The 25,420-nt window shown below is 39.6% G+C and overlaps 1 protein-coding gene across 1 annotated transcript in view; it reads left to right on the forward strand.

Moving 5' to 3' along the window:
* Positions 1-19,670, forward strand: part of TENM3 (teneurin transmembrane protein 3) — a 692,061-nt gene extending 672,391 nt beyond the window's left edge. Inside the window, exons 29-33 of the mRNA XM_053975063.1 lie at positions 1,051-1,286; positions 6,869-7,165; positions 8,354-9,965; positions 11,744-11,874; positions 16,068-19,670. Of these exons, the coding sequence (XP_053831038.1) occupies positions 1,051-1,286; positions 6,869-7,165; positions 8,354-9,965; positions 11,744-11,874; positions 16,068-16,823 (3,032 nt within the window). The 3' untranslated portion in view covers positions 16,824-19,670. The remainder of the gene's footprint in view (positions 1-1,050; positions 1,287-6,868; positions 7,166-8,353; positions 9,966-11,743; positions 11,875-16,067) is intronic.
* Positions 19,671-25,420: the final 5,750 nt, after the last annotated feature.

The raw sequence follows: 25,420 nt of genomic DNA on the forward strand, positions 1-25,420 counted from the left end.
TGCCCTGTCCTCCTTCTTTCTCCTTCCTATCCTCCATGTTCTTAGTAATGTTGGCACTCACAGGTTGGTTTAGAGTAGAAAGACACCATTCAATATAGGTAATAAGCATTGGGAAAAAACTATAAACATTTAATACGTAATGTATATTATAAAACATAGCACCAGCCCCTTGGGCGGGGAGACGGAGAGAGATGCAGAAGGAGAAAGAGTCCGAGAGAGTGTCAGGGAGTGTGTGTGCCTTGAGATAACATGCAATAAACTACCTTGAGACCAAACAACTGAAGACTACTGAGTCTTTCTTTGAAGGCCCAGGTTAGAAGAGAAACTTTGCCACCTCCCAAGGTCACCCTAATCTGGGGGTGAGCATCGTCAATTTCTCAGCAGATACAGGCCTGAAAATTGTTTTCTTGTGGTACAAGCAGCTCCAAATAGAGTGAAATTTTAGAGGCATAGCGTCTGGAGGAAGGGGTGATACATACACAGTTTTACATCTCTACAGAAACAACTGTTCAGGAAAAGCAGTAGTTGCAACAGAAGTAGCATTAAGTAAGTTTTCTAACCAAATCGATTTTGTAAGCAGCTATGGGAAGTAGAATGTTTACTTTATATTAAAAAGGAATCTTGGAAAGAAGAGATGGATTGAAAAGGAAAGAGGTACAGGAATAGTACAAAGTGATATTTTGTACAAAGCTTAAAAATTGCATGTAATATCCCAGCAACCACATACTTGCAAAAGTGAATAGTGATAGTATGCTTAGGATTAGGCCAAAAATGCCTAACGAAACAGCAGAAAATGTGTTTAGTGCCAGTCCAAAGAATATACTATGAGGATGAGACTTTCTTAGGTGTTTAAGTAACTTTGATGATAGGTCCTAAAGGCATTTTTGCTCCTCTGGGATACACTTATTCTTAACAATCTTACCCTGGCTCTTTATTACCATTGGGTCAGTTACGTGAAGTCAAGATGCATGTATTGCATAAAGTCTCCAGTACAAAGTCAGAGTCTTAACCGATGTCTGTGACCTGTAATTCTCTTTTTGGTCTTTTCAGATCAGTTAAGAAATAGCTACCAGATTGGTTATGATGGCTCACTGAGAATCCTGTACGCCAGCGGCCTGGACTCACACTACCAGACAGAACCACACGTCTTGGCTGGCACTGCCAACCCAACCATGGCAAAGAGAAACATGACCCTTCCTGGGGAGAATGGGCAGAACCTGGTGGAGTGGCGATTCCGGAAAGAGCAAGCCCAAGGAAAAGTCAATGTCTTTGGCCGAAAGCTTAGGGTAAGAGCACAAGCATGAGTGGGATCTACTGCATTCTCATTAAGGATGAAGAAATGTAAATACATTCCTGTAGGTATTGCCAGCCAGCAACCACAGAATATTTACTGTAGACAAGCTGACCATAGATCTGGGAGTACTTGTTTTTATCACTTCATTTATTGGCTATTTTATTTATTAATTGCTCTTTTATGTGTGTCATGGTTTAACCCCAGGCAGCAGCCAAGCCCCCACAGCTGCTTTCTCAGTCCCACACCGGCAGGATTAGGGAGAACTGGAACAGTAAAACCCAGAGAACTTGTGCGTTGAGATAAAGGCAATTCAACAGGGAAAGCAAAAGCCACACACACAAACAAAGTGGAACAAGGAATGAATTCACTGCTTCCCATGGGCAGGCAGGTGTTCAGCCATCCCCAGGAGAGCAGGGCCCCATCACACGTAACAGTGACTTAGGAGGACAAAGCCATCACTCCAAACATCCCCCACTTTAGATACTGAGCATGATGCCATATGGTCTGGAACATGCCTTTGGTCAGTTGGGGTCACCTGTCCTGGCTGTGTCTCTTCCCAGTCTCCCACACACCCTGAGTCTACTCTCCAGTGTGGCAGTACCAAAAGCAGAAAAAGCCTTGGCTCTGTGGAAGCCCTGCCCAGCAACAATGAAAACATTTCTAGGTTATCAACCCTTTGTTCAGCACAAATCCAAAATATAGCCCTGTATTAGCCTCTGTGAAGAAATACCCCAGCTAAAATCAGCACTCTGTGGAATTTAAACTGTTTGGTTTAGCTTGGAATGGCTAAAAAGAATAATTTTCTGCTTTCCTTCCCTGTTTTTCTTTCTGGTACTGAATTCATGTAACTGATGCAGAATCCTGTTTTAAATTATTCTACCATAAGTTAGCACAATCCCAGGTTTTTATTTCTTTTTTAATTTTAAATTAAAATTGTAGTAAGACTTATTCTTACAGTAGAAAGGGTTTAACTGTGTGTGCATGAGGATCGCGTATTCCTCTAACATATGTCTTTACCATTTTGTTGGCATTCCTTCTTCCTATATAGTGAGTGAAATACAAGTAGGAAGCAAACTATGATTTATGACAGCCATTTGGTAAAGACAACACAGATTAAGCATTTAAAACTGTGTTGCCAGGAGACCATTTCAAGATCAAAGGTTTGACTTACTATTAGAAATGAACTCAGTTCTTTAAAATAAGGCCTAGGCAGTGTATCAAATGAAAGTAAGTAATTTCAGACCACTTGACTTCTTGCCATTTGAAGTTTTAAAGTGTTTTGTATCTTCCATCAGGACAAGAAAGGAGGGGAGGCTGTTATGCAGGTTATATTCCTCTCTACTACTTTCTCTACAAGAGGAATGTATTTTTTTTCCAAGAAGGAAGAACAATTATGCACAGTAGCAGCTGCTTAAGAACAATGTATTAGTAACTACCTGTGGCAGCTATCTTACACTGATAAGGAAGAGGAAAAGGAAGCCATAATTCTGAAGCTCATCCTTGTGGTTCTGGTTCATAGGCATGTCATTATATATCACAGTGGTATAATACACCTGCCAAGTCATTTGTGAAAGAAGCCCAAGAGAGGTTTGTCAGTGAAACAAATCACCACAAGCGCAGTTCTCATTAGTGACACTAAGTTTTGGCATTCAAGTGCAGACGAGGTAAAAGTTAAAAAGAGGAAGTAAAGTTGTCATGGACAACTTTAACTTAGAAGAATTAACATTAAAAAGAAAAAAAAACGCAAAAAAAAAAACATCAAACAAAAGGGAAATATTTAAAAAGATGGGAGGCAAAATGAATTAGGATAGGATAAAGACAGATTAGGATAAAAAAATACTCATTAAATTGTACCTGGAGATGGGAGAAGTAGGGTACATGGGAGAATGAGCTAAGAGACAAACGCCTCAAAAAAAAGGAAAGAAACTTGTCAGCAATGAAAATGAAAAAAAAAATTAATGTTTTGTGAAATTGATTTACATGGAAAGATATTACCAAAATGTCAGTTGGGGGTGGATAGGGGGATGGAGGAGAGCAGAAAAAGAAAGCGAGCGAAAGAAGAACAGGAATAATTTATGGAGCTCGTAATTTCTGTGTACAGACAGATATGTCATCAACATTTTTCTGCAAAGAAGACAAATGTAGACAAGAAACAGTGACAAAATGTATTGCCAGTAAAGGTACTCATCTCTGTGATACTCACTGTTATTTTTACGTAGAATCTAACATGAAAAAGTACACTGTCAGGTACTCTCTTGGTTTTCTATCTTGTATTAGTTCTACACAGTACTAGTAATCTTTCTAAAAAAAATAATTAGAATTATGTTGCCCTTCCTCAACAGTGTACAGTCAATCTTGCTTTTGTTCTGACTTGGTTTGTAATTGTTCAGTAAGCTAGTTCCTCTCTGGAGCTGTATGTTAAATGCATGTAATGTGTATATATATATATAATGTATAATGTTATATACATGTAATGTAATATAAGGTGGTTGTAGGCCAAGGTCCTGCCAGTCCTCTGCATGAAAGAGCCTTTTTAGGGCCTTTGTACTGAGGGTCTCAGGAGTCTCAGATAAAGGAGCTGTCTCAAGGGATGCACCCAGAATAGACAGGTAACACAGACAAGGGAGCTCACAAGAGGAGTCTCCTCTTGAAACCTGACATACTCCAAGCTATGCAGAGGTCCCCAGTTTTCACATTACCTCTTGAATTTCTCTGTAAGACACAGCAATATATTCCTACTCCTAACAGAGGAATCACAGACAGATTTCATACTTCTCACTGGAAAGAAAAACAGGAATTAAAGTAGAGGAGGATAGATGAAGACGTAAATTACTGAAACATATCAGGACAATAGGTAAGGACTGTCAAAAGACTCAGTTTTGTGTCATTAAGTGTTTCTTCACTGGAAATTTCCTTGAGTACATTTTTTATCATGAAATCCAGAGGTTTCAAAAGTATTTGGAGTGTGGTTATCTTGGACACAATAAAAACATTCAACTTGTCCTCTAAAAGTGTTTTTCTAGCAGAGATGTTATTAAGAAGCACTTTAGAGGAAAGCACTGCTTTAGCTGTGTTATTCCAGCCCTACACTGCCCAATGAAACAAGCTATATTACCAAAACTCACTGTTATTTTAATTGCCATCTCTATTGTAAGAATCGGCAAGCACAACCAAAATTTCACCAAAAGCTCACATGCCTGAATGCAAGAGCTCTGTCAGCGAAGTCTGAAAGCATGAAACTGGCTGTAACAAGAAGTATTTCCTTTCCTTCTCCTCATAATCTGCCCTTACACAGACCAGACAGATGGGAAGTGAAAAAGCAAGGAATGTTATCATCCCAGTTAGCAGCTAGGGCAGTGAGACAGCAGATTAAGTACTTTGTTGCAATTTATACAGGAAGGATATGCTTAGCCAAGAAATTAACCACAATTGCTTGTACATCTGCCTTAACCATAAAACCACCCTTCTTTCTTTGCCAGTTCAGAAATCAGAAGATTCCATTTTAACTTCAGTGTCTAATCTCGAGAGGTGGACAAGAAAATTTATAAAAATCATAATTAAATGTAAAATAAGGAAGGGGAGGTGGAGAGAAAGGGAAAGAAAAAAAATCAGAGAAGCAAAACAGGCAGGGACATGCAGAGATGAGTGCAGGGAGACACTGGGAAAAAAAAAGCCAGATAAAGAAAATTTTTTCATTAATTTAGGTAAATGAGCTAATATTAGATGGTGGAAAATTTAAAGAAAAACTCCCTGAAAACAAGTAAAAAAATGTATTACAAAAAAAGGAGTTGAATGGAAGCACTTCACAGCTAAGTTTAACCTACTTCTGGATTCAGTCTTGTAGCATTAATTTTTCAGATTATATTTAAGTAACTTTTGATGGTTCATTAAATAGGCAAAACAGTTTTTCTGCATCTGCTAGACTTAGTGTTCTTTATTTAGGAGATTTACATGAAAGTGTGATTTTTTTTTTCCTAAATTGATAGTGCAGATTCTCGTCATGCCAATGATTTCATATAAACAAAGAAAAAAGTGTTGTACATAAATAGAGAGACAGAGCAGAAGACAGTATTTGGAGGAACTTTTTTCCTATTTGCCTATAACCTATCACCAGCACTTTAGTACTTTTTATACCAATAATAAAGGATCTAATTTATATTGATCTTTCAGAAGCTTATCAGCCTCAGGGTATAAGTACCAACATCCATGGCATACGGAGTTTTGAACATGCAGCCTGAAAAATGCAAAAATCTTCCATTCATTTCTTTGGTGTATCCCTATCTATTCTCTTGTTATTTTCTGAATGTTATTTAGCCATCTTTTTTCACCCTTCGTAATGTACGTATGAGGTACTTAAAACGGAATTTGAAAAAATTCTTAATACACATAGCTCTCTGTCCATTTCTACCCTACTTCCCACATGTTCGCAAAATACAGTGTTGAAAAAAATCTCAGTTATCAGTTTTTCACTGCACGTGGAACAACTTTAAAAAGACACAGCAGATACAGAAATGGTTTACAGATAACAAAGATATCCTTGAGGCCTGTTGGAGAACACTAAAGCACAATTCAGTGCTGAGAGGAATGGAGAAGTGCAAAGATACTGATACAGCAAAAGAAAACCAGACATTTTCCTTTTATAAATTCAAAAATGAGAGCTAATTCAATGAAACTGAAAGTTGACATATTTTGAACACTAAAGGGAGGTGGGGGTGGATTTCAGTGTAAAAATATTACATAGAAATCACTATCCATCACTGTAGATTACATATATCAATAACAAGCTTTTCAACATAAATGTATCTATGGCTTTATTTAATAAAGCCCTAATAAAGCTAAGGCTTTATTTTCAAATCAAAATACTAATAAATTTCAAAGCATTTTTAACTGTTTTTCAATGGTCCAGTAGTCTTCCAGTCATTTATGGCTTTAAATGGTCAGTTAACTAGGAGAAGGATATAATCCTCTACTAAGGATTTCAGCCTTATAAATACATTGCAGCAGTGGATAGTATACCGAGTTAAATTTCCATTTGATCCTGAAGGGAAATGCCTATGTTCTAAAAACTGTTTAAACCTTAATTTGAAGATCTAACATGCTTTTGAAGATCTTAATCTTGTATTTACTATTTTGAAAAATACTTGCTATGAACAACTGGGATTCCGTTCTTTCTTAGCATGATTGTTATGAATTGGAAAAGCAGTTGCTGGGAGGATATTTTGACAATAATTTGCTAGATATACTTCAGACTGCCTACAAAAGAAGTAGTTTGTATTGAAATGACCCCATTTATTACAAAAGTTTTCAGTACACCACATCTTAAGAGTTGATTAAGCATCAAGAAAGAAAACATTGCAACAAATTCTGAGCCCACTCTTCATATAACCTGACCTTCTAAGGTAGATACTATTATAGTGCCTTACAGTTATATCAAGAAGTAGCTAAAATACTTTACAGATACAGGAAATCAATCATTATAAATGGTATTTAAAGAATAGCTAGCATTGTGGAAATAACAGGTGGCTGGGGTTTGAACAGCATGATTTATTGTGTCATTTTGTTTGCTTTAAAAAGGTTAATGGCAGAAACCTCCTTTCAGTTGACTTTGATCGAACCACGAAGACAGAAAAGATCTACGATGACCACCGTAAATTCCTGCTGAGAATTGCCTACGACACGTCAGGGCACCCCACCCTGTGGCTCCCGAGCAGCAAGCTGATGGCTGTCAATGTTACCTATTCATCCACAGGTCAAATAGGCAGCATACAGCGAGGCACGACTAGTGAGAAAATAGAGTATGATGGACAGGGAAGGATAGTGTCTAGAGTGTTTGCTGATGGGAAAACCTGGAGTTACACATACTTGGAAAAGGTAAAGAACACTCAGGTTTTTTTAAATGCTTGGAACGTGCTGAAATTCTGCAGCACCTCACTGCTGCGTACAAAGCAAAAATAGGTAGTAGAAGCACATTGCAATTTTCTAAGTATCAACATGTGATTCCAAGGGGAATGTTTCATTCCACAGATACATAATCATGCTGTAGGTAATTGCTAGGAATTGATGTGGGTTTAAATTATTTAGGCCACTGACTAACAAGAAGCATCTGCATTTACCTTTTATCTTAACACTTAAAATAAGGTACAGGGACTATCTGCAATTCAATTCAACTGAAAATAATTTGTTTGCTAATGCTCCACTGTTGCAGGCTTTTTTCACTACCAAGCTCTTTTTTCTAAATAGTTACAACTGACAGTTTGTACTTGCTATATGTTGTAGCATCAAAACAAGGGATAGGCAAAAGATTAGGAACCAATACATATGTAACAATTACTGAATGATAGCTCTCCTTTTAGAAATATCTGTCAAAATCACCCTTGTGAGATACGCAGAAAGAGAATCCATTTCTTTTAGGGATTTAAATATATTTCTGTTGAAGATGTTGCTCAGCAAATACTGTTTACTAGTTACCACAGACATAATTTAATCAAGACCTATGATACATAATAGCCATGTATTAGGAAAATGTCAGAATAATTCAAGTAGCTCCTTTTGTTATGAATAATCAAACAATTGTTTTACCTATGTCTCAAAAGCTTACAGAACAAAGAGCACAGTATTCAGAGATCTCAGGCTAGACAAGTTCTTCAAAATCATCTCTAATTGTAGGGAAGAAAGTGTATCTCCCATATGTTGTTCTCCTCGTGAGTTAATGGCTCTAAGACAGTTTTACTTCTTCCCATATTAAACATGACTTATCTGAATCCATTGACAATCTGCTGTTTAGCTGTGAATGCTTGATAAAAGAGTGATACAGTCATAACAAGTAGCAAATTATGAATGTGGAACTACTAATTACAGAACCCCTTACAATTAAGCATACAAGTAAATTAGGCAGGGAGATGTTAACAACATCTAAGGTCAATGATAACTCAATTAAAGAGGAGATAATTTTCTCAAGTGGGAATGTCACATTTTTGTGAAGAAATAGTATCAGTATATGGCGGGAGGGGAGATACTGCACCATTTGTCACATGATAAAAATCTGTTCTTAATTTTCAGTCAATGGTTCTTCTGCTCCATAGCCAACGGCAGTATATCTTCGAATATGATTTGTTGGATCGGCTTTCCGCTGTCACCATGCCCAGTGTTGCTCGTCATACCATGCAGACTATCCGCTCCATCGGCTATTACCGGAATATATACAACCCCCCGGAAAGCAATGCTTCTGTTATAATGGACTACAACGAGGAAGGGCAGCTCCTTCAAACTGCTTTCCTGGGGACAAGCCGGAGAGTATTATTCAAGTACAGACGGCAGACCAAGCTCTCAGAAATTTTATATGATAGTACAAGAGTTAGTTTTACTTATGATGAGACAGCAGGAGTCCTGAAAACAGTAAACCTCCAAAGCGATGGTTTTATCTGCACCATTAGATACAGACAAATTGGCCCATTGATTGACAGACAGATTTTCCGCTTTAGTGAAGACGGAATGGTAAATGCCCGATTTGACTACAGCTATGACAATAGCTTCAGAGTGACTAGCATGCAAGGTGTCATCAATGAAACCCCATTGCCTATTGATCTCTACCAGTTTGACGATATCTCTGGCAAAGTTGAACAGTTTGGAAAATTTGGAGTTATATATTATGATATTAACCAGATCATTTCAACAGCTGTAATGACATACACAAAACACTTCGACGCACATGGGCGCATCAAGGAAATTCAGTATGAAATATTTCGGTCATTAATGTATTGGATTACAATTCAGTATGATAACATGGGACGAGTGACGAAAAGAGAAATTAAGATTGGGCCATTTGCCAACACCACTAAATATGCTTACGAATATGATGTAGATGGTCAGCTCCAGACAGTTTATCTGAATGAGAAAATAATGTGGCGATACAACTATGACCTGAATGGCAACCTGCACTTGCTCAACCCCAGCAGCAGCGCCCGTTTGACACCACTTCGGTATGACCTGAGAGACAGAATAACTCGACTGGGAGATGTACAGTACAGGTTAGATGAAGACGGGTTTCTGCGTCAGAGAGGTACCGAAATCTTTGAATACAGTTCAAAGGGCCTTCTTACTCGAGTTTATAGCAAAGGCAGTGGGTGGACAGTGATTTATCGTTATGATGGACTTGGACGACGAGTTTCCAGTAAAACTAGCCTTGGGCAGCATCTCCAGTTCTTTTACGCAGACCTTACCTACCCAACTAGGATAACTCATGTGTATAACCACTCCAGTTCTGAAATCACATCTCTATACTATGATCTGCAAGGACATCTTTTTGCCATGGAAATTAGCAGTGGAGATGAGTTTTACATTGCATCAGACAATACAGGGACACCACTGGCTGTTTTCAGTAGCAATGGTCTCATGCTTAAACAAATTCAATACACTGCTTATGGAGAGATCTATTTTGACTCTAACCTTGACTTCCAGCTGGTAATTGGATTCCATGGAGGCTTATACGACCCACTGACCAAACTAGTCCACTTTGGAGAAAGAGATTATGATATACTGGCAGGCCGGTGGACAACACCTGATATTGAAATCTGGAAGAGAATTGGGAAGGATCCAGCTCCTTTTAATTTGTACATGTTTAGAAATAACAACCCAGCCAGTAAAATACACGATGTGAAGGATTATATCACAGGTAAGAGAAGGTTACTTGATTGCAGCTTGGGGATGCTGGCTCTACAGGCATCCAATTTAGACTGTAGGCAGGAAGGGTCTTTCTTTGATCAGTTTAAGACACCAGCATCACAGAAAATATTCACTGGAAGTTGGTTGATATTTTCCAGTGTAGACTTGTGCAAGGCTGCTAATGTAAATTGCTCAATAAGCTTCAGGGCTAGCACAAAATAATGTGTACACAGCCAGGTGCAGGAAAGGAGGAGTAGGACAGTACAGAAAAAGGATTGAACTTCTCTTTTGGCAAAAAAAGGTGCTAACATGCTTACTTTTATATCTCAATTCTTAGAGAACCAATAAGCTTTTTGTTGTTCTAGAGTTAGTGATGTGTAGTGTTTTCCATTATTCTACATACCAAAAATCTGACTGCATGACACCAGAATTTTTGGAAAAATGTACGGCTCTGATACATTTGATTTTTTTGTATTTGAATTAAATGTAAATAATCCAAAATACACAGACATTGCCAGTCTACAGGAAGGGCTCAGCCCCACTTACTGTGAGACTACCACTTAGAAGAGCATCCTGGGAATCAAGTGGGTTTGCATTCATTTAACAAACAGCAGCTATTAAGTGGGTTGCTAGCAGGCTGCCTGGGAGTAAGAATAAAAGCAGACCTCTGAATGTGTCCTCTTTTAGCAGCATGTGCTGTAGGGCATGCAGTTGGAATCAGATTCTTTGTGCCATTGAAAATCATGCACTTAGTTCATAAATTGCCCTCAAAATACAGTTTTGGTTCTTTTCTTAACATCTTTGATGTCTGAAATGCACAGGCAGACACTGCTTATATAAGGTTATTATTCCAATTTGTAATTTGGCTGACTGGCAGTTTTAGATGCAACACCTCATGAGGCATAGCATTTATTTGAAAATGTTAGAAATTATTTTTAGATAAACATTTTTTATTCTTTTAATTTTTGGAAAAATCTGCTTCCTTATTCCACATATTGTGAGCTTTCTTAAATAAAAATTATTAGGCTTGGTAAGGAGCACTCTGCCAACCTCTAAGCTTAGTTTTTGTGGAAGATAGAGTAAAAAAACAGGAAACAAGGCAGAGAACTTTTTCTTGCCAAACAATTGTTAACTGATCATTGGCATCCCTAATTTATTTTTAACAGAACATAACATGTATCATAAATAATGTTATCTAATGATAATTTGGTATCCTGTCTGCTTACTGATGCATTTCATTAGTTGTTCATTTCATCGATCCCACATCATCTTGAAGAGGAGCAGATTTCTCTTGAATCAACAAAAAATATCTGCCAAATCATTTAAAAGGTAATTGGCCATATAGGTGCTATTTCAGGAGTAGTTTGAAGGCATTACAATAACATACACCAAAAGGACGGGATGTGCTCTGCAGTACTTTTTTTTTTTTTTGGCTTTGTTTAAAAGTATTGATGATGAAGGTATGACATAAAGCATGTTTAACCTAACCATGAATTCCAGTTACCCCTTAACTGCACTGCCATAATTGTTCTGGAAGTCACCAAGGCCATCAGAATCTTATTGCTGAAGTCTGCAATACCTTTCAACTGAGCCTAGTGCAACTCTTATATAGAATAGACATTTTCTTTTAAGTTTAGAACTCTCAGTTTCCTGTATAGGTTTGCTGTTTCCATACAAAAAGAAATCAACTATGCCAAAAGCTATTATATGTAAAAATTGTGTGGTTGCTACATACAGAACAATTCTAATATTTTTCTCTCTTTTTTTCTTATAATTATTCCCTTTCAGATGTTAACAGCTGGCTGGTGACATTTGGCTTCCATCTGCACAATGCCATCCCTGGCTTCCCTGTTCCGAAATTTGATTTAACAGAACCATCTTATGAACTTGTGAAGAGCCAGCAATGGGAAGACATTCCAGTAAGAAACAAAACTAAACATACAAATTGAACAAGATAGAATGTTCCCTTCTATTCAGATCTTATAAGGCATGGATAATTCTGACAGCCAGGGTTATTTGCTAAGTTCAATCTGAACTTAGTACCTTTATCTAGTTTCAAAAGAAGTTAAGAAATTACATATGGAGGGTTTATTACAGATTTGCTAAGTTGGGTACTATTTTATAAAAGATTTTGTTTGCTTTTAGCAATTATAAAAATTTTAAAAGACAATAATCAATGAAAAGTTTAAGATGCTCTAAAGATGTCTAATTTCCATAGCAGAAACTACAAAGATTATATTTGTACTAGCATTCTGCCTGAAGACAGTAACTGAACACTGTAGTAAAAAGAGATGGTGAAATAAACAGAAGAAGAGGTGATATAACATACCCATACCAGGCACCACTATAATTTTGCTTCCTTTTAATATTAACCATGTGTTATGGATACAATGTGTTATATGTAAAGATAAAATATTGAAACTGAAATTACCTGAGGTAAATCCTACTATATCACATAAAACTCTTATGAAGTTATAATATATAACTTATATAAGTTATTATATATATATATATATATACATCTGCTTATGAAGTTCTTTGAAAGCAAAAAAAATGAACTTTCATCCTGAAAACTTGCTGCGGTTTTAAAGAATGAAGGAAATGCATGTGGAAGTTAAATCTAAGTCTGCCATTTAAGATAATTGTATTTACAAATTAGGCTTACTCAAAGATCAAATACTTGCAAAAATCCTATTGTTTTTGGTTTAGAAGGAAGAATTAAGAGACATTAAAATGGGTGATCCCATTCTAAGCAGTCAAAGAAAAGATCTCTTTTTACAAGAATCATGATAGAGAATGTTACAAAAATTAAAGATGATACAAACTTTACAAATCCCACAACCTAATGTAGACCAAAAGTCCTTAGAATGGTGGCCCAGCAGAAGTAAACATACGGAAGGAAACTAACTTTGCATTCAGGAAGTTAGTTCGTTTAGTTAGTTGGTTGATTGGTTAGTTAGTTAGTTTTAGTTAGTTTTAGTTAATTAGTTAGTTTGTTTGTTCGTTTTTAACAGCAAGGAATTGAGTAATAGGGAGAGACTTTAGAGCCCAGCATGAGACTAATGTCTCCCATGAGCAACAAAAGCAGTGAAGGAGGAGCATGGCAAGCACTCCAGTTGTATTGGGAGATAAGAGACCTGTCATCAGGCATGGCTGTGAAGAACAATCAGACGTTGTTTAGGTCTCAAAGTTAGGTCTCAAAAGCTAAAGAATGAAATCATCTTCTAACACTAGCAAAGTCATACCAGGAATAGAACCAGTCTGGTCAAAGAGATGAGGACAGACAGCTAGTTGTCAAAAATCTTCAGGAGAGAGCTCAATAACATGAGGAATGCCAGGAGCACATGACATGACAGAACAAGACACACATGATAGGAAAACAATGCTTCAAAATTCTCATGTAGGAAGAAGCTGCAACTCTGATATTCACTGATGAACAAGCAAATGCAGAAGAAGGCAGAAGTAAACACATAAACCACTTGGTATTTTGAAACATTCTGGAGTGAGTGAGCTTTACTGAGCTCTGAGGATACATGTTAAAAAAAAACAAACTTTATCATAATAGAAGTTGCTATAGCATCTTACTGCTCTCACTGATGATTGCTGTCTACAATATATTTTGTGCTCAATAGCTTTCATGTAGGATTTACAACAGCTGAAATTACTCATTAGCAAATGCAGACCAAAATCTGCCACATTCAATAAGAATGGAGAGTCCAAATTAATTCATAATTCCCTCAGGAGTTATCCCCTCCAGAAAGCTACCCTTGTGGCAAAACAAAGAAGCCTTTGCAAACTTTTTGCCAAGCTTTGACCAGCAGCAAGGAAGGCTGAGTTAAGGTTGTATGAATCTTAATGACTCCTGCTTGGTCTCCCATCCAGAAATTTAGGAAAACAAAACTGACTTTTGACTCATTTGTCAGCAGTGAATCACGTGGTTTAAGCAGTATTTTACTAAAAGGAGAAGGGAAGATAAACTGGATCATCATCAAAAACTAAGTACTCGTTTTTAAAAGTGCAGCCAAAGCTATTGAAATCTTTGTTTCCTGCAACTGCCAGGGCAGCTGTCTGCTCCCCACCTCTATCAGTACAGCTCATTCACAGCTTGTTCCTGTTAAGGCCCAGGGTTAGATCAATAAGATATGTCTGTTCTGCACAGTTGTGAGGTCTCATCCCAGCCACAGCTGACCCTGTGATTTGAGCTGTCCTGCTTTCTAGGCGCACTAGCTGACCATTCCTGCTAGCTGCTCCTGCTCTTTCAGCTGTCCAGGCTAACCACTGCTGACAGGTCCCATTCCCCAGCCATCCTCTCTGTACCAAGAGTGCATCTGGCACAGGGGGCTACACACAGCTCTTCCATGACATGCTGCTATCCTAGCTTTTCCATTAGACTGGCTTATTGGTTCTTTTCATTCACTGTCCCTTGTCTTTGCTAGCTATGAACAAAACACTGCTGTATTCAGGGTATTCAGGTATTCAGGCACCAATTTAAAGCTCTTAGGGAAAAGCTCTTTTAGCAGGAAGCTGATACTTGAAGTGAAATGGAAGGTCACACAGCCCGATTGGCCACAGTCTTTTCACACGTCCCCTTTTATCAGTTTCTGCAAGTACTTGCAAGAAAGGGTATCAGTCCCCAGTATTCTACCTCACAGGTCCATACCATTAGCTTCCCTCTCTTTTACTGTAAAGACTGTCATTACAGTTTGATTTCCCTCATTTCTTTAGCAGCTTGAGGGATTATGAGAGCCTCCCTGCAGTTTGGTCTCAGGCTGCAGCTACTTGAGAGACTCTTATCTCCTGACTCAGCATAAAGAAAGGCTTGTTCCAGTTCTAAAGCACAGCTTCATGACCTGTAAAAATCTTCTCAGTTTGACTGGACTCATGGTAGACAGGAATCACAATTGAAGCACAGAGGAAGAGATGACACCATAGTAAAATGACACTGTAGTAAGACAGCTCTTACCTGTATTAACATGGCATGGCCTGGCAATGTGCACTGGCAGCCTAGAAAGTCAGTCTTGTCCTGGGCTGCATCAAAATCAGCAGGGCAAGGGAGGGGATTTTTCCCCTCTGCTCTGCTTTTGTGAGACCTCAGCTGAAACACAGCATCCAGCCCTGGGGTGCCCAGCACAGGAAGGACATAAACCTGTTCAAGCAAGTCCAGAGGAGGGCCATGCAGTTGATCAGAGGGATGGAACACCTCTCCTATGACAAAAGGAATTGGGATTGTTCAGCCTGGAAAAGAGAAGGCTTTCAGGTAACTTTAATTGTAGCCTTCCAGTACCTGAGGGAACATACAGAAAAGACTATTTAAGAGAGACTATTTTTAAGTAAGGTTGCTGATGATTGCTGTCTGCAATATATTTTGTGCTCAATAGCTTTCATGTAGGATTTACAACAGCTGAAATCCATACTCATTAGCAAATGCAGACCAAAATCTGCCACATTCAATAAGAATGGAGAGTCCAAATTAATTAATAATTCCCTCAGGAGTTATCCCCTCCAGAAAGCTACCCTTGTGGCAAAACAAAGAAGCCTTTACAAGAGCAGGTGGTGACAGGACTAGGGAGAACAGGTTCAAATTGAAAGAGAGTAGGTTTAGATTACATATTAGGACAAAATTCCTACTGTGAGGGTGGTGAGGCCCTGAAACAAGCTGCCCAGGGAAGTTATGGATGTCCTATCAGTGAAGGTGTTCGAGGCCAGGTTGGATGAGGCTTTGAGCAACCTGGTCTATTTGAAGGTGTCCCACAGTAGGGGGTTGGAACTAGATGATTTTCAAGATCTCCTTCCAAACCAAACCATTCTGATTCTTGCGGTTATGTATTGGCATTGCAAGTCTATCCTGTGCAGCCCAGTAAGTAGCCTTTGAAGTTAAAGCTGATTTTTGTGCAGGTTCTCAGGGAGACAAAGAGTAAAAGCAGTAAACATTAGCAAAATAGTCTTGTAACTCAGCAGAACAAGCAGTATGCAGATCTAATTAACTCCTTGGCACTGTCAGTTGTGGCATATCCTGTTGTTGTCCACGGGCAGCACACCAAGAAATCCTGGCTGTTTGGCATTTAGGGGGCTACAGATGGCTGGTAAAACTTCTGTCTGTTCTTGTTTACAGCCAATTTCTGGAGTGCAACAACAAGTGGCGAGACAAGCAAAGGCTTTCCTTTCCCTGGGAAAGATGGCAGAAGTGCAGGTCAGCAGACGGAAATCCAGTGGAGAAAAGTCGTGGCTGTGGTTTGCCACGGTGAAGTCTCTGATTGGCAAAGGAGTGATGCTCGCTGTCAATCAAGGCAAAGTGCAAACAAATGTGCTCAACATTGCTAATGAGGACTGCATAAAAGTGGCAGCTGTTTTGAACAACGCTTACTACCTAGAAAACTTGCATTTCACTGTGGAGGGAAAGGACACACACTATTTTATCAAGACCACCTCCCCTGAGAGTGACCTTGGGACACTGAGGCTGACAAGTGGGCGTAAGGCCCTGGAGAATGGCATCAATGTCACTGTTTCCCAGTCCACCACTGTGGTGAACGGCAGGACTCGTAGGTTTGCTGATGTTGAAATGCAGTACGGTGCTCTAGCGCTTCACGTCCGCTATGGCATGACACTTGATGAGGAAAAGGCCCGGATACTGGAGCAAGCCAGGCAAAGAGCTCTTTCCAGTGCCTGGGCCAGAGAACAACAGAGAGTAAGAGATGGAGAGGAAGGCGCCAGGTTGTGGACAGAAGGAGAAAAGAGGCAGTTGCTAAGTGCTGGAAAGGTACAAGGATACGATGGGTACTATGTACTCTCTGTGGAGCAATATCCAGAATTAGCAGACAGCGCTAACAATATACAGTTCCTCAGACAAAGTGAGATAGGAAAGAGGTAACACACTGGCTTAGCTCAGGCTGCCAAAGAGACTGTGTACCAGTGTCTTCTAAAAAGGAGACCAAACTGTTTTGCTGCATTACTACTTGAGCCTAAGCTTACATCTTTGCTCAGATTTTTTCTGTAGCACAATCCAGACTCTGTAACTAAAAGAGCGCCTTCTGGAAGAATGATACTGCTAATGACAAAACTTTTTTTTTCTCAATGACCTTAAAGGTGATCTGCTTTAAAGAATATGTTTACATATGCATATCGCTGCACTCAAGTTGGACTGAAAAATATTAAAAAAAAAAAAGAAGAAAAAAAGAAAATAAAAAGGCCTACAGATTTTGCAACAGGCTGTTTCTTTGAGGCACTGTATTTAATTAAGATACAGACCCAAACAGTGTTTCCAAATATTACTGAATTGTTGACCTTTGCTTACAAGTAGTCTCTTTCTTTCTCTCTCTCTTTTTCTCTCTCTTTCTCACTGCATAGGATGTGGTATATATCTGTTAATTTTAAAACATGGGGCAAAAATTACTGTTTATAGACAACCCAACTGCATTAAACTGTGCTGCTTTCTAAAAGGACATTGGCACAAGTGACTTATGCTACCATGGGAATTTAATAATGGATTTTACAATGCTAACATGGTTTGCCTTGGGGGGAAAATGGCAAGTAGAATCCTTGTTGCATATAAGCAAAGGAAACCCTGATTTTTTTGTAAATTATGTGAGACAAGTTGTTTATGGATTTTTATATGAATTACAATTTACTGTACATCAAATATTAGTCTCAGAGGAGTTAATTTATGTAAAGTGTTTAAAAAAGTTTATACTTAAAAATAAAATGATAAAAACATGTGCTGTGTGTGATTTTTTTTAAAGAAAAAGGAATTGCACCTTTTATGTTATAGCTGTACAGTATAAAGGATTATATTGTAGAGATATAACAGTGATGACTAATGTCCAAAAGTGTTAATATTTTTGTATTAGGTTTAAAGCTGTGCATCTATCACTCTGCTGATAGGATGGGACACTCCACAAAGTGGCTGGCTGAATCAGACCACAGCTCCCTCCCCTCCCTCTCCTGTCACCCAGGCCAGTGCCACTTCATCAGTCATTGTTAGAAGGCACAGTAACCAAATAAGTCTCATTTAGTATGATGGAAGACTTTAATAGGTTGGGGTTTCCTTGTCTTTTTCCAGCCCTAATGTAATAAATGGACATTTATTCATACCAGGTGGGGTTTCTGTTGGTTTTTTAGAAGCTTTGTTTCACAATGGAGGAATAGTGTCTCAGGTGCTTGGCAAATTGTATGTAGAAGAAGAAGAAGAAATGATGTAGTTTCATCCAGTTATGTCAACTTTGTCTTCTGTATAATACAGCTCTTTTAGGTGTTAATAACTCCAGATAGAAGAAGCGTACCTCTGACCTGATGCTACAGAATTGCTCTTTAGGCAGGCAGGCTGTTCAGTAGGTTCATCTCCTGGCCTTCAGCTGGCAGATCAAATCTCATTACTGTGAACACAACCTGGGGATGGAGAGGAAGGTCCAGTTCTAGTGCCTAGACTGCATCTCCACACCACTGCATAGATTTGACATGCTCTGCTCCAAGGCCCAGTATATTTGCTGCAGGAAGAACTGAAGTGTGCAGCTGGTTCCTTATAGGAAGCCTGTGGTGGCATCTATGGCATCTGTTCTACATCTTGGCTGAAACCATTCTTAGAGCTTTAGTCTCATAAGCACTAAATTCAGCCACAAAAATAAATATTTTTAAGATGAGACAAAATTGGGGGTTTTGATGTTCATTGAAATATACACAGTATTTCTATCCATGTATTATAATGACAGAACATAGTAAGTGAACGTGTCTTAACTATGAATGGTTCAAGTGGATGTAATAAAAATAGTTTTCTAACTGCTTTGTATTCTGAGAGTCTATGGTATTACATACTCTAAATTGCACATTAGGATTGTTTGATAAACAGATTTGAATTTCTCCCAGCCAAGTCGCTACCGAATCTACAGTATCAGTGCTATTACTGTATGTGTGTATTTGGTAGAGCATACAGAACTAATTACACATATAATGAATGCTAATCATCTATTAGAATTAAAGCACAGATTAGTTGTTAGTACTTTTACCCTTGAAGCTTGAGGGCCCTAAATTTAGAGAGGATGGTATTTCAGACCCCAGAGGTGTGTCATTGAGCTACGTATTCTTTTTAAAAGATGTAAAATGCTAGGTGTTTGCAGTTCTGTTGGGTGGCTCTTCCACAGCACTGTATTTAGCATGCTGTAAGTGCTCTCTGTTGAAATAGGCTCATATTCTAAATTATGTCCAATGTTTCTGTTCTGTTTGAATATGAAAAGCTTGTATAACATGTCAACATTGAAATATATCTTCTACTTGGCGCATACCAGTCCCTTCTCCTTTGTTCTGGCACCAATAAACAACAAATTATAGTATCTGTTGGTGATCATTTTAGATACAGTCAAATCAAGCCAATTAGTGGCCTTGTTAGTAGGTATAATGAGCCTATTTCTTGCTAAAAAAGACTTGTGATCTGGACATGTTCCTGCAGGAAATAGTGACCTTGGGGAATAAAGAAACAAAAGATCTTTTTAAAGAAAAAATATGCATAATTAAAGAAGCATATTACAAAAATAAGAAAAAAAGAAAGGAGATTCTAAGTATTTTAGACAATGCCAGTCAAAATGCTATCCTGATATTTTGAGATGTATATTTCGTCTGATTTGTATTGTTCTTTTAATTTGCCTTCTTAACTTTATATGTGTCCTGAATTTTCCACAAATTGATAACTATAGATTGCATCTAGGCTTTCCAATAAAAGCCAACCCAACGTGTGTGTCTGTGTGTGTTTATATTTGGGTTTTTTAAACCTGTATGTCAGATATTGCATCTACGCTGCCACTTTTCTCGTATCGAAGAAACAAAGTGATCCCCTTGCACTCGTATTGATTCATTTGCTTCACAGTTGGCAGTATTGTTTTTTTTACTCTATCCAATGGCTTCATCTGCTAACTCAGCAAAGTGAATTACTCCATGGGATCTCTCAGGGGAACAACTTTAGAGAAAACATTAAATATACCTCCACAAAGCCAAATCTTTCATAGATAAGGAAAGACAAAGAACAATAAAAAAATCACTTAGAAATGTTTTCTCTCTTATCCTCTGAGTAAAAATATGACCAAAAGTACTTGATTATAAAGAATTAGATTGGCACTGGTAGTTACATATATACACAGAAGAGATCCTTCAATCTGCATTTAGGCCCCTTTGCAGAAACTGCTGACTTCAGCACTGCTCTTCGTCAAGAGACTGCTTTCATTTTAGTTGGAACAGGCAGACTTCACCACATTCACTTCGTAGTGACAACTTTGAGTTGGTAACATGTTGATCCAGCACTAATCAGGTCACTGCTTCGCTAACTATGGCCTAATTTTGTTATTAAAAAAAAAAATGGCAGTAAGAGATCTTTGTATGTTCACACTTGGGAGGTGAGAGATTTGCACTTGACAAGGGGGAAAAAATGCCAGTTACCACTGCCACTCTTCTGAGGCATTTCTAAAGTGATGGCTGAAAGGCCGTAAAAGAAAAAAACACTTCATAAAATAACAGTTAAGATTGTCTACGAGAGAATAGGCAGAGAATCAGATGACAAAATGCTTGAATTCTGTTTTCAGAAAAAAAAGAAGGGAAAAGCTTCTGTAAGTGTTGATACCTTGGTATACTGCTATGGCCAGAAGGGCAATCTATGGCTTTACATATGGGCAGCTTGAGAACCTTTAAGAAAAAGAGGGAAGAAACTCATGCATAATTCTTTGGGGATGGCAAAGCAGAGGCACTTACTAGAAACAGCTTCTAAGCAGCTTATTAGAAGCTGCTTATTTGACACTTATTAGAAGCTGCCAAGGTTAAAAATAAACCAAAGCACAGAGCATCATCCCACAGCATGAACTGAACAGCACAGACACAGTGATATCATACCCCTAGCTGCAAAGCCACATCCAAACCCCCCAAACTAATCAGCTTCTCATCTACAATCAATCAGTTCTAAGGACTAAATAATAAGATACAAGCCTTATAAAACTAAATTGATCTTCACAAACACAAATTGCTGGGATTCAGTGATACAAAACAAAAAAAAAAAAAAAAAGCCAAACTAAAACTGATAAAAAAACAAAATGTAAACCAGTTAATTGATGAGTATGTGCCAATTCTTCCCCCTAGGAAAAAAGGAGCACATGGTCTATAGCTGTCATGCTGACAGAGCTTCAGACTTCATTTTTTACCTCTGAAGTTTTTAGCTTTGTGACTGACCACATAAGGCAAATTTAACTGTGAGTATCTAGGCTAGACCTATTCAAAAAGTCAAAATACTAATAATAGGTAAATCCCTGCTCATCCCCCCCCCACCCCATCCCATTTTTCAGCAGAAGTAACAAAAATAAGGATTCCAGGTCTAAATTAGGTGCACTACAAAAAGCTGAAAAAAAGCAGCTTTTCTGTTCAACCATCCCAGAAACATGAGTATTTGTTATGGACCACTAAAGGTGTCTTAGGCCTTTCAGGGTGAAGAGATGGTGGAAAGGTTTGTTTGTTATGCCATCTCCTAATCACAAGATAGAATACTGGCGACTGCAGGCGGCACTGTGAGGGACAAGAACATGCTGTCTGGTGCTGTGGCATGATCTGCCCTGCTTTAATAACCAGGTGTGCTGGGGAGAGCAAAAGGGAGGTGAGCTGCCCTTAAGTGGTCTGAAACACAACAGTGAGAATGAAGTCACACAGTACCACACAAATAGTGGCATGAGGATTATCAATTGCAATGTTCTTTGTATGCATTCTTTTTTTAAAAATTCTCTGCCTGATTTATAGCATCGCAAATGTATGCAATTCTGAGCAGTGCAAGCATGACACAAAATGCAACAATAAGTAAAGATAAATATGCTAAATATGGGTCCCTACTTCTAAACAAAGCAAGCTAATCAGTAACACCATCCCTTTCTTTAAGTACATGAGAGACTTATATGCAATTTAAAAGGTGAAGAATAAGCATAATTTGATGGCAGCTCATTAAAGTGACATGTTGTCACAGAACCTGCTTTATTGCTGGTAGACTCTCTTGCTGTTAATTACTATAACTTTGTAGGTAAATTGAGTAAACCTTTTAATTTCCTAAGTTAAAATTCCATCATTGAGGAATATAAATTTCTAGACATGCATGCCTTTTTTTCCCTACTATTAAATAAGTCAGTGCTATAGTAACATAATTATGCAGCTTAGAGTTAATGGTTCCCACAAAGCTGTCTTAATAAAGCCTTTTGGGATTGAGGAGGAAAAGGAGGAAATTCAGAAACTAAGAACAAGGCTAGAAGGCAACAACATGTTTCAACTGGCTCTAGTTACTCAATCACACTTAAGCTGTCTGAGACAACAGGGTGAGTGCCATGCATTACAGAGGCACAAGGGGAAATTGTTTTCCCAATGCAATAAAATATTTCCAAATTTCAAGCCCAGGAATCATTTTAAAACTGAAATTACAAGAATGGCTATCTAATGAACCAATTAAAGTTACAGCAATAATAAATAAAATTAAAACAGCATAAAGAAAGGTAATAGAGGGATCAGTTAGTAATGCAAATCTGAAAGTAACTCTGTATAGGCATGTTAGAAATGCTGTAAAAAAAGTATGAAAAAGTTCATCCATTGTTTGCAGATAAAAACCACTATGGAAAAATGAGCTGGGGAGGGTGTGGGTGTACAAGCCCATAATACCACATAATACCAGAACCAGGTATTAGTCACCAACTTACACAATGATGGGGAAGCACATATTAAAAAAAAAAAAAAAAATCAGTCACACCAATATCTGCAGATGACAAAAATTAATGGAGTGGTAAATAATGGCTAGGACAGAGCAGTCATACAGAACAATATGGATCACTCGCTGAAGTGAGCCCATTCAAACAAAATGCACTTTAATACAGGCAACTCCAAAAGTAAAATATGTCAGAATAAGAAATGCAAATCTTGCTATGAAAGGTACATAGCCACCTTCAAGAAAGCACTGACTGGAAAGAATGAGGAGTGCATAATGGATAAATAACTCATTGTGAGATTCCAGTACAATAGTGGTGGCAGTGAAGAGCTTTTAGGGGTGGAGAAGCTTAATGAGATTACTGGCCTTGTTAAACAAGGGAAATAGGAAGGCAATGTTATCTCTACATATGGTGAGAGCAATACCACTCTTGCATACAGTCCTGATAAAACCCTGGAGAGAGCACAAGGAGACATCACACATAAATCTGAGTCTTGGAAAGATAAAAAAAAAAAAAAAAAAAAAAAAAAAAAAAAAAGCACAAAAGGGTACCATGACAATAGTGTCTAAATGCTCTCACACACAAAAAAAAAAAAAAAAAAACACGTTGTAGCCAAGTGCTTCCAAACAGGGAAGGAGGGAAGAGAAAGTGGGTGGGAATGCAGTTCTGGTAACTGACTATAGAAGTATCCAAAAGCTTTTGGCAAAATAGGAACTATTGGAAGTACATGGAATGGATGCAGGTGATGTGAGTTTAAACTAGATTATAGGACCATTCATTTAGCTGCACAGGAGACGTCAAAGTAAAACCTTTATAACTCTGGTAAATTCCAGGCCAAAGGGTTTGGGTTTGTCTTCTCCTTATCACCTCCCCTTTAACAACCCTGAAATATCCAAATTAAGTTGACACAGACCGACGCCAACAAACATTACCCTAAAAGTTTCAGTTCTTTAACCAGCGAGTGCAAGGCTGAGGTATTTTAAAAACATCCTTTAGTTTGCTCAGCAGAGATATATTGTTCTATTACCTTCTATAACAGCTGATTATTAAAACTAACTAAAACAAACTTCCTCACTCTCTAATAACATAGCCGGAGCCAATATGCCGCATGTTTGTGTTTTCAGGGCATCCAGAGGCAAGTGTTTAGGTTAAATAAAAAATCAAACAAACAAACAAAAATTTTAAAATAGCAAAACCTTGTCTGCGCCAGCTCTCAGCGCACTCTGCCCTGAGCGCACCTCGCCCTCAATGACCGACACTCCCCTCCCCGGTGTTTCACGCTCCGCCAGCCCCGGTGCGCTGGGAAGCAGCCGGTCCTTAACCGGGAGCTGCAGCCGGGCTGCCGCCCTGCCTCACCGGGAACAGCAAACTGCTCCCTCCGCTCCTGACCCGCCTCACGGCGCAGCTCGGACCGAAGGGAAGGGACTAAACTGCGCTCTCAGCCGCAAGCCAGCCGCTCCCCGCCCCGGCGCGGCAGCCGGCACGGTGTCCGCCCGGGACCTACACCAACCACTCGACCCCTTCGTCATCAGCGCACCGCCCCTCAGCCCCTAAAGCGGCAGCGCGGGCCGGGGTAGGCGGCGGGGACGGCTCCTCTCGCCCCTTCGGCCAGGCTGTCCCTTCCACCGGGACGCGGCACCGCCGGCCGGCCGTGGCTCGCGCGCCCCCTGGCGGGCAGGGGAGGCGCGGCAGCGGCCGGTGCGGGGGGGTCTTCGCCGCCATTTTATCGGCTCGGTGGGGCCCGCGGGGCGCCGGGGTTCCGGCCATGTAAATAAAGAAATAAATCGATATGTACGTACACACATAAGTACATACATACTGCCTTAAGATGCCGTGTCCCCTAGCAGCACCCCGTGCCAACCCGCAGCATGGAGCCCGGCTGACCCGAGCGCGGCAGGCAGGCTGGCACGTCCTGTTGAGCCAGTGCCGGCTCCTGCCCCCTCTCCGCTCTCCCTGAATGTGCCGTTCCCGCGGGCTCTGGCCGCTGGCAGGGCTCCACAAGAGCAGCACCACCGTGGCTGCTGCCCGCGGTGCTGCCTGGCGCTTGCCCAGCCCCTGCTCCTTCTCACACCCGGATGGCGAGGCCCGAGCTGCCGGCCCAAAGCAGAGCCGTCCCCTGGGCAGCTCACCCCATGACGAGCGGTAGGCTCAGATCACCTTGTTCCTTCTCAAAGGTAATCAAAGAGTGCCAGCTTGACTACTCATACATGCATTTGCTAAAATACATGAGGGTTTTTTTGTTCCCCCCTTTGTTTTTAACTGCACAAAAGGTGTTTTCAGATGGATTTCATCTGCAGCCAGTGAAATGTACCAGTGTAGGGAAAAATTGCTTCAAACAAAGCCCAGCCTGTTTCTCAGCCCACGGTCACTGGTGACCAGCAGTGGCCGTGGGCACTGCCACAGCTTCACACCAATGCTGTGCTGGTAGCTTGGCTGTGGCTGTGGGGCAAGAGCCACCCAGCCAGGAGGACAGAGGGGAAGGGATCGGTCTGGCATTGTGCAGCAAATCATGTGTGTGCACATGCCTGGAAAGTTAATTTGTAATTTTTGCTCCTCAATAAATCAAGACAGATGCCCCTATAAATCCTGCTTCTCAGGATGGAAGCAGAAGGGCAGGAACTGCATGGAGTAGAGAACAGGGCTATTTTTCTTTTCACTGCCAAGAGCACATCGCTGACACAGTGCTGTGCTGGGTCAAGCCTTCACCCTCTGCTAAGTTAATACCAACGACTCCGTCGTCTAAAGGGCAGATAGTAGCAGTGAGGCC

Source organism: Vidua macroura, chromosome 4 (assembly GCF_024509145.1).
Source record: "Vidua macroura isolate BioBank_ID:100142 chromosome 4, ASM2450914v1, whole genome shotgun sequence".
Classification (NCBI taxonomy): domain Eukaryota; kingdom Metazoa; phylum Chordata; class Aves; order Passeriformes; family Viduidae; genus Vidua; species Vidua macroura.